At 45.4% G+C, this 9,617-nt stretch overlaps 1 protein-coding gene across 1 annotated transcript; it reads right to left on the minus strand.

Moving 5' to 3' along the window:
• Positions 1–607: 607 nt before the first annotated feature.
• TAGAP (T cell activation RhoGTPase activating protein) lies at positions 608–9,069 on the minus strand. The gene is made up of 10 exons (XM_083858108.1): positions 8,975–9,069; positions 8,461–8,545; positions 8,298–8,351; positions 7,687–7,753; positions 6,093–6,262; positions 5,018–5,179; positions 4,465–4,574; positions 3,589–3,784; positions 2,944–3,061; positions 608–2,754 (listed from the first exon to the last, which is right to left on the minus strand). The coding sequence occupies exons 2-10, from the start codon at positions 8,485–8,487 to the stop codon at positions 1,577–1,579; spliced, it is 2,082 nt and encodes a 693-aa protein (XP_083714234.1). The 5' UTR covers positions 8,488–8,545; positions 8,975–9,069; the 3' UTR covers positions 608–1,576.
• Positions 9,070–9,617: the final 548 nt, after the last annotated feature.

Genomic DNA, 9,617 nt, shown 5'->3' on the forward strand with positions numbered 1-9,617 from the left:
AGGGCTGGACAGGAGGATCTAAAACCTCACTGGTTCTGTGACCCAGGAGATACAGATTCTAGAAAAAGGTAAGCACCTTTTGCATCTGAGCCCTCTCACTCTGCTTGGAACCAGAGTGCCACTGTTCTGGTGGGCGAGGGCAGTGATGTTTTCTCTAGTTGCAGCCTATCAATATGGTCCTTCTCATAAATTCTTCTGTCAGGTCAGGCACCCACCTTCCCTTTTCTCTGTGTCCTGGGAACACCTACACCTGGAAAACATAATTCCTGAGAAGATGGTGTGCCATTTTTAATGTGTTTCATTTTTGGAGCAGCATCACCTCTTTGCAGCTTAGCTGTTAGCAAAGCTGTTACATGGTAGTATAAGTTTTGGCTTTAGTGTTACAAGAAATTAGAGATCTAGTTCTAAGCAAAAGGCTGAAGGGATTTGCAGCCTGAAGGCTCTTACAACAATAGCAGTGATACTGCTGGTCATTTACTTTGCTTCCTGCTACTCACCTATGCTACATCATTCAGGCAGATCTGCAGCACCTGTAGAATAGTAAAAAAGTAGGTACAGTACAAGTAGGGCCTAGATATTTTAAAATCAGACCATGGACACTTAAACATTCATGCAGAAAAATGTTTTATTGTAGTGAAGTTAAAATGGAGAAAAACATCTCCCTGCTCCTGGTTTAAGGCTATGCTGAGCCACAAAAAGCACATTGCACTTCCAGTCATTTTTACAAGTTTATAAGGACATCACCTACTATTTTTTTTTTTTAATGAGCTTTAACTATTTAAAGTTGGAATCCAGGATATTTCCTTGTAGGAATTTTTCTTTGTTTTTTTCTTTTCTTGCTTGCTTTCTTGCTCTCTTGCATGCTTTTCCTTTCTTGCTTTTCCTTTCTTCACCTGTCCAGTTTATTTAGTCTAAAAGCACCTCAGGACACATGAGGGTTACTTCATACATTCGCATAATGACCTCATAGGGCTCTAACCCCAGGCTCAGTGTACAACACTAATGCTGCTTAGTGGTCAGAGCATTCTTATCACCAGCAAGCAGGAAGGTGGAATGGCGGCAGGTACAGGGGTTTATGGAAGAGTGCTCAAGTGGCCTAGATGACAGAATAGCTCTATCCCCCATCAGGGTAACTGCCAGCCCACATTTAATGCAGAAAATCAGCAAAGCACTGCATCAGCCTGGCACATGTACACACATGAAAAATGGTACAGGGTCTGTGACCATACAGAAAACAAAAAGAAGGTGAGGCAGGTTTTGGACCTGCCAACCTTTTAATTGTCATTTCAGGAAAACAAATACAACACTGTTTATCATCTGCTAACTACTCTTCTCACACAACAGGTTATATACAGCATACTAACTTACATTTTTACATAATGATACACAGGTCTTCACCAGCAACAATTCTTGTGTTGCCTTGTGACATGTAAGCTGACTGACACTTCAGAAAAAAAGTTCATGCAGAGCTAGCTTATTCTTTGTCTCTTGAAAGTAAAATCTTACAAATGATCAGCCAGATGTCTATTTTTTACAATATTTACTTTGTACAGTGCAAAGAGGAAGAACAAGCTTTTTAAACGTAGGACTCCTTAGCATACTGGATCTGCTCAACCTCAAAAACTGGCTGGCTGCACCTCTGAGCCACATACTCAAGTTTGTTCTTTTGACAGGACTCAGACATGGCTCTCATCCGGTAGACTCCTGGAGTCACAGGTAAATTCACACGAGAGTTTACTCCTACAGTGATGCTGAAGGTTTCAGTTTCCATGTCAGAATCCTTTGTTGCAGAAACTCTGGCACTGTGTAGATCCCTCAGGTCCATATATGCTGTGTCCTGTGCACTGTGGCTGCGTGGATGAGGCAGCAAAACATCCTGGTTTGACATGGCTAATCTCAGAGTTTGAACTGTGAGATTTTGGGAGGGAACTTTAGTGGCCAGGCAGTTTTTAACAGCCTCCTCATAAGAGGGTGGTCTTCCAGGGTTTCTCTGGTCTACCTCTCTAAACACTTCATCAACTGACCTGAGACGGGGCCTTTGCTGATAGTCCACAGGCAATACTTTGTCATCATTACGGCTGTCCTCCTGGACAATTCTGCAGGAGAATTGATCTTCTTTTTTTGTGAAGCTGTCCCTCTGAAAAAACATGGGTTTTCCAGGCCCCCAACTCTGGGTTTTTATTAGTGTTTTCCTGCGGTTTGCAAAAGAGAATGACATGGAATGTTTTTTGATCTCTCTGCTAGGTGTACTGCAGTCTTCAGTGGCCTTGGTAGAAAAGGACTGAGGCCTATTTAAAAAGGTTTTTTTGGGACTCAAAGGTGAAACTACTGGGGAGCTGGTGAAAACTGAGCCATCAGAACTCTCCAGGGAGCAACTGGAGGATGTTTTTGGTAGAGAGTCAGTTGATAATTGTGAAGGTAAGCCTGCAAGACGTTCCTCCAGTGCTTCCATCCATAGCTGTTTCTGCTCAACTGGAAAATTGTCTTCACTTTTGTTTAGCCTTTGTTTCCTTATTGTTTCATCAAGGCAGTTCTGGAAGGACAGGTCTGGCTCTGAGTACCTCCTGTCCATTGTGCTGATGTCCTTCCCGAAATAAGTCAGTGAAGGGGCAGAGATATTTGTTGGATATTTTCTGCGCACAGCAGCACTCCTCCCTTTGGCCTCCTCCATCTCAGAGGTACAGGGGCTGCCTTCTCCTTCAGGATCTGGGCTGTCATAGGCAGAGTCATTCTGATGAGCTGCACAGAGTTGTTCTGTGGGGAAAAACCAGACATTAGTTTTCACTGATCAGCTGAGGATGAAAGAAAACTACACAGAGAGAGTTCAGAAGAGGGCTTCAAAAATCTTGAACCCTCTGTGTTTCCACAGATATATTCACATATCAAATTCAATAATTTGGCCCAGTAGCCCCAGTTGGTGGCATCCCCAGTCCATTCGCATACCTGTGGAGCTGTCTGTGTGCTCTGGTGACTCCTCAGCCAAGGCACAGACAGGGAAGGCAATGTCCTCCTCAAATATTTCTGAGCAGTTGTTTATGAGAAACTCCACCAACACTGTCACCTGCACACAGAAAAAACAGCCCATTTCAGTCAAGGCATATTGAAGATTCATTCCTGACCCTGCCTGCTATCTTTGTAGGAAGGACAGCACAGAGTAGGGTGGCTTCTGCCGAAATCCTGCCTTAAAGTCCAAGGGTGAGTCCACCATAGGGGATAAGGCCTGATGCTGCAGACAAATGGATCTGCCCCAATACAGACAAAACACCATCAGCCACAGCTTTGGCCTCACTGCCCGAGGGCCCAGGGGTGATAGTGGCCATGGATGCCCCTTGCCCTCCACATGCAAAGTCTGCAGGAGCTGTGACTTAGGGGGCTGCAGGGCAGCTGCTGCTTTTGCTCAGAGAAGGTGAGATGAGGGGCAGCCTGGCCCATCCCATTGCAGGCTGAGGGACACCTGAGCTGAGGGATACCCCCAGTGTGTTCTGTTTGGGGTGCTGTTCTGTTCAGCTGCTGCAATGGCAGTGGGATCTCTTATGGATGGCTCTAAACTGCCCCAGAGAGAGCAGTTGCTTGGTGAGTTCAAGGCACCTTGTCATTCATCTCCTTCTGCACTTCCAGCGGGAGCGTGCTGTCCGTCCCTGGGGTCAGCATGTTTGGGCCAATGCAGATGGCTAGGTTGCTGGAGTCCATCCTGTTGGTCTCAGCATTTTGGCTGATGCGGTGCAGCAGAGAGAGCAAGAACTTGAGCAAGATGAGGTTTGGTCTTGGCAGCTTGTCAGCCACCCTGCGTGAACACAAACAAAATGTGACATTAATCAATGATGCAGTGGCCTCTGCTTCTTGATTTGAGCAAGTCTCAATTAAACTTAGAGTGATACCACTTCCTCCAGAAAGGGCCATGTGTGTGCTCTCTATATCCTCCAGAAATTCCCATCTGTAGCTGAGTGTGTGGTTAATTATGAGACCTTGAATTACATGTTCTTGACTGAAAGGCAGCATTGCAGAAACCCATGCCCTGGAATAGATGGGATGACACCAGGAGATGTCACTGGAGGCTTCCCAAGGCCTGTGGTTGTGCTATGGGACTTTCAAAGCAGTCCCAGTCTCCCCCACAGCTACTGTTCCTAAAGAGCAAAACATGGTGGTGGTGTCCATGTCCCCGACTTCACCCCCAGCAGATGTGAAGATTCTATGTCAGTCCCTGTCCCACAGCACCGTGACCGTGTTAGCTAAGGCACTGCAGCCTCTGCCCTCTTCCTGCATTGGTGGTTTCATAAAGCAATCTGAAGTGACTTCAGGAAGTGCTGCTGCTGGAGCCCTCTAGACCAACCCCCATGGAGCAATAACAAGCTGATATAAATGATAGGCTTTTAAATGTGACTCTTGATTTCAAAACATGTTGGCCTTTGCAGCCACTCCATTGCATTGGCATTGGTTGCAAAATTTCCTCGTTAAAAAACTTACTCTTTCAATTCTTCAATTTTTTCTTGCTTGCTTGGCTTCTCTAGAGCTTGCATCCATTTCTCATAGAGGTCAGCTGAGAGGAGTTTGGAGGGAATATTTCGGAGAAAGTCCTGCAAGAGATTTAGATGAAGCTTTCACACTATCCCTGAACACAGAGAGAGCATTACTGTCACCTGGGGCCTCTAGGAGGCAGGTTGACTTGAGCTACCTGACCATCAGCACTGACAGAGCAGTGCAATGCACAAGTGCACTTGCATTTGTGTACTAACAGGATCCAGCTTTCAGTTGCATTTCCTTCACTAAGAAATCTCACTATTACTCCCTGGGAGGATGCTGAGCAAGAGGACAAAGAGAATTTCCTCAGGAAATCAGCAACCCAACAAGTGGGACTGATAATCAGGTGGAAAAGGCCAAACTTTCCTAAGCCTGAAGAATTCAGTCTGGCTTTGTTCTGGCTTTAGCCAAGAGTCCCACCTAGGTCAGCTCAGAGCACTGGATTGGGCCTGTGCATATTAGCAATGCCCTCCCACTAGTGTAGGTCAGAATTACTCACCTTTAAAACCACTGCCAGCAGGTGCACAGATTTGCTTTTCAGATCAACACTCCCTCCTTTGTTGAGGTCCTCCTTCAACTCCTTTCGTGCTTTCTCATTGGCAGCTTTTCTGAATATCCCTTCAGTAGAAGGTCCTTTCTGATACAATATGCTTAGGAGATCCTGCAGGGAAAATATTCAGACAGGAATGGAAGAACAGTTACTTGGATGAAGGAAGTTAGCAGGAGAGCATGTCTTTAGAAATAGAAGAAAAATTATCTGGAGGTACACTGCACTCAAATTAGTTCAGTACCTAGTTCTTGCTACAAGTACATTACATGGGAAGTAGTCTTTATTTTCCCCTAATCCACCTTCTTTTTGAACTGAGTTTGAACCAATTCAGTGGAAAAACTGTTACAAGACCATTTTTATCCAGAAGTTATTGTTTAGGTATTTTTTGTGGCAGCCCATAGCTGAACACTTGCTTTTCGTGGAAATACAGAAATCCTTGGAAGTTTATGATGCTGAAAGATTTATTTAAATTATTTCTTTAAAACCAGAGATATTTATATGAAGAAGCAGATTTCCATTCCTGGTCCTGGGTTCTCTACACTCCAAGTTACTTCCAGTGAATGTTGGGTGAGCTGGACAAAACCCTCAGACCTGACTCCTTCTACATCTGAGATGACCCCTGAGCTTATCAGCGGTATGTGTGTAGGGGAAACACCAAAATCATCTCCTGGGTGATGCAGCAGAAGTACTGGGTATCCTGCCTCACACTGAAGTCAGAGGTATCACAGAATCATAGAATGGTTTGTGCTGAAAGGGACCTCAAAGATAATCTCATTCCAACCTCCTGTCATAGGCAGGGACACCTTCCACTAGATCCAGTTGCTCCAAGTCCCATCCAACCTGACCTGGAACACTTCTAGTGATGGGGCAGCCACAGCTTCTCTGGGTGACCTCATTACCCTCACAGCCAAGAACTTCCCAATTTCCAATCTAATTCTTCTCTCTGTCAGTTTGAAGCCATTTCCCCCTTGTCCTGACACTCCAGGCCTTTGTAAACAGTTCTACTATAACGGTACCTCCTTACCTGGATTGGCTGGGGAAGTGTGTCATCTTCTCCACAGATAAGTGCCAGAGGATGGCCAAACAGAGGGATTTTGGCACCCAAGTCTAGCTGTCCTGAGGAATTTCTTTTGGTAAGGCTTCGTCTCAGAGTAAATGACTGCGATATCACCTTCTTTCTTTTCTTTGTTCCATCTGCAGCAAGTAAAACAAAAGATCGATTTAAAATGAATAAAACAAAAAACCAGAGTACTATGTGGTCTTTCATCTGTGTGCAGTGCAGAATTGTATGTTGAAACAACTCAAACCAAAGCAGGAGAAACTAAGAGACAACTAAATGGTTACTAGGGAAACAACTGCCTAAACCATGAAACTGTGGCCTTCCCCCTAAGGCCACCACCTTTCCTGTTTTGGGCTGGGTATTTTTTAAATTTTAGTCACTGTTTCTTCTTAGAGAGTGGGAACATACAAGGCATAGAAATAAAAACATTTATAAAGATTATTGATATCGCAGTAGTTTCTCTGATAAGTCTGAGGCAGATACATCACAGTAACAACAATAACAACAATTTTCACTACATGGTCTGATTGTGCCCCAGCCTTAGGCAAGAGTAGAAGTAGGGGCTCCTACTTTGTTACCTCTTTCCCAGCCTGAAATGAAAACATATGGCTTCAGCTCTGCCAGCTGTGGAGCCAGCTCTAATGGCAGTGCTCCTGGAGTTAGTGCTTGCCCCCCAGCCAGTGATATTTGCTCCAGAGGATGGAAGCATCAGAGTAGGTGCTCACTGGATTCAGGGTTAAAAATCTCTTAGCATGGGTTTTCCATCTGCTTCATAAAGAGGAGGGTCAGGAATTTGAAGATTATAGTTGTATTGGGGTGGGATGTGCCTTTTTTCCCCTTTCACAAACAGTGACAGAAGGAGCCTTTTGCAAGAAAGCTTTCTAAAGGATTTGCCTTCTGAAAATTTCAATAAATGTCATGCCTTCTACTCCAAAATTAAGTTGTCCTACCCATAGGAGAAATTCTCAGAACCTCTCTTTGTGACTTAGCATAAGCTCTTGGTAGGTAGGGGTTAAAAAAATTCGAGAAAGTCACCTAACATTATAGTAATATAAAATATTAGCTTCCAATACTCTTGAAAAGTGGTATGACATGATGATCCAAATCTGACCCTGCCCTGTTAACGGTCTGCTCTGGGTTGTTTACCCGTGCTGAGGTTTTGCATGGTGAGAAAAAACAAGTGCTGGTGTTGCTGCCAGGAGGGTTTATTTGCTCTGGTGTGCAACAGCTGCTACAGTACTCAGTACTCGCCTGCAGTGCCACACCTCAAAGGTGATGCTTGAGTGAAAAAGAAACACATTTACTTCCCATTGCTATCAGGGAACACAATGAAACGTGGCTCTGAAGACCAGGGAACGGGAATCCAAAACCTCTGGCACTCAGCACTCTGAGCATATAGGATTGCAATGAGTGGCACTCCCGGGCTTAAGCCCTCTCCTGGATGAGGACTGTGGCTTGATCTCCAGGAGGGGGAGCAGGCAGTTTCGGGTGGTTTTGCACAAGCGCCAGCTTGCAAGAGTTATATAAGACAGTTCCTCAGTTTGTTTTTGAAACTCACCATTCGGGAGGCAAAGTCTGTCTTCAGTGTCTGCTGGAACTGACAGGGGATGTTTCTTGGAATCAGCCTGCAAAAAGCATGTTAGGGTTACAGAGCTGTCACAGTAGTGAGAGCCACCAGCAAGTTTCTGCAGCTCCTCAGAAATCTGGGGAGGCTCTGGGGAATAATCGAACAAGCCCAACACCTTCTAAACAGGTGCCTTGGCCCGGGACTGACACTGCCTTGCTGCCTGGTAGAGGGGTCTGTGGTAAACTCTGCAGCCAGACAGCCAGTCGTGCCTGGCAGGTCACAGCCCTGTGCGCGTTCAAGCTGCGCTTCTGATCCAGAGAAGCCATAGCCAGATACAGCCTCCTTTTTTGTGTCCTCCCCAACTCCTCTGGGGAGCCTTGATTTGAAGGCTGCAGGATCCCTGAGCAAAGCTCCTCAAGAGCCAGGGGAATGCACGGACTGCGCACAGCAATGCCCTGTTCCCTCTGCTCAGTGCGGCACAGCGCTGCCTGGGAAGACCTCTGCCCAGTCCCGAGTGAGGGTAGGCAGCCGGCAGCTTTGTCGGCTAAGGTATCTCACACCAGTGCCCAAGAAGGATCCAGGAAAATATAAGGGCTGCTTACCTCTGTCTGGCACTCAATCAGACTCTCCATGTTCCCAGCATTTAGTGTCTTTGACTAGGCAAGAAAACAAAGACACTGTGTGAGTAACTGAATACCATGGTTTAGAAATCAGAGCTTTTCAAAGTCTCTGCGTTGACAGAGCTGAAATAATTAAGATACTCACAGTATTACAGCTGCTTAACACTTTCATTAGGAGTTTGATTGGAGGAGCTCTGGACACTCTGGTTTCCTTCAGTTCTTTTGTTTGCCTGTTTGTTGAACAGGGAATGGACAAAAAGTCTTGTAAAACTGCACCCTTCTTGGCTTTCTCCTCTGCAAGCCAATCTAGCGTGTATGATCCTGAACCAGCAATATCTCCCACACAAGTAAACCATAAAGCCTTTCTCTGGAAGGGCATTCAGCCCTGTTGCCCTATCTGCCTCCTGATTAAAACAAAATAAAAGCAGCTTTCCATTTTTAATTAATGCAAAAAGGGAGCAAGTGGTGACAGCTACATATGGTCATTAATCTGCACACTGGAGGCTGAGCAACTCAGTCAGCTCTGTCCATGAGCTGTGCTTAGCAGTGGGTGCACCTCTCCCCCATGTATATTTTTGTACATCTCTGTGCAGCTGCATCCGAAGCTCTCCACTGATTTCATCTATGGTGCCACAAATTTTTTCAAAGATGGTACTTACCCAAGAAGTGAGTCCAACCAGAGCTCCTTCACTTCCCGTGAACTGCAGAGGAAAGGAGACACAGCATGACTCCCCACTGCTACTAATCCTTTGGACAGAGGCAGGCAACTAAACAGTGCGTACCACGTGTGCTGCCTTATATATGCAGAAGGGGCAGGTGGAAATTCACAGGCAGGAAGAGGCATCATGGGGCAGGACGGAGACACTACTGAATTTCTGGCTTCCTCTTTCCTTTTAGAGGAGCTACTTTTTTGGGTTTCCCCCCCTTAAAGAAAACAAAGAAGCTCTGGTAGCTATTATGGATGGAAAAGATGAGACACTTGCCAGGTAAAGGTTCCAGCTATCATCACCATCATGAGTTGAGATGTGCAGAAGGGGCTGCAGTGTGGGCAGCTGCTCTTTACCATTAAAGGGCAGTGGGTACAGTCTGTCCTTTGGCTGCTCAGAGACATTAGATTTGGCAGTTTAAAGACACACTGCCAGATCAAGTTGCACTAACAACAGTGAAAACAACGGGGAGGTGGAATAGACAAGATTCAGAGAAATGTTTCTTTATAATTTTTTAAAAGCTAATTGCAACAGTTTATTCTCTACAAGCAGATGTAGACACACATTTTGTCACTACTAAGTAGTTCTTGAGAAT

Source organism: Zosterops lateralis, assembly GCF_965231275.1.
Source record: "Zosterops lateralis genome assembly, chromosome: 3".
Classification (NCBI taxonomy): Eukaryota; Metazoa; Chordata; class Aves; order Passeriformes; family Zosteropidae; genus Zosterops; species Zosterops lateralis.

What these genes read in the sequence shown, in the direction of transcription:
- TAGAP (XM_083858108.1), bottom strand. Translation starts at nt 8,487, where the DNA reads ATGAAAGTGTTAAGCAGCTGTAATACT. An exon ending in CAGACTTTGCCTCCCGAATG is followed by an intron (nt 6,263 to 7,686) that starts GTGAGTTTCAAA and finishes TACTTGCTGCAG; the next exon opens with ATGGAACAAAGAAAAGAAAG. An exon ending in GCACACAGACAGCTCCACAG is followed by an intron (nt 2,755 to 2,943) that starts GTATGCGAATGG and finishes TTTTCCCCACAG; the next exon opens with AACAACTCTGTGCAGCTCAT.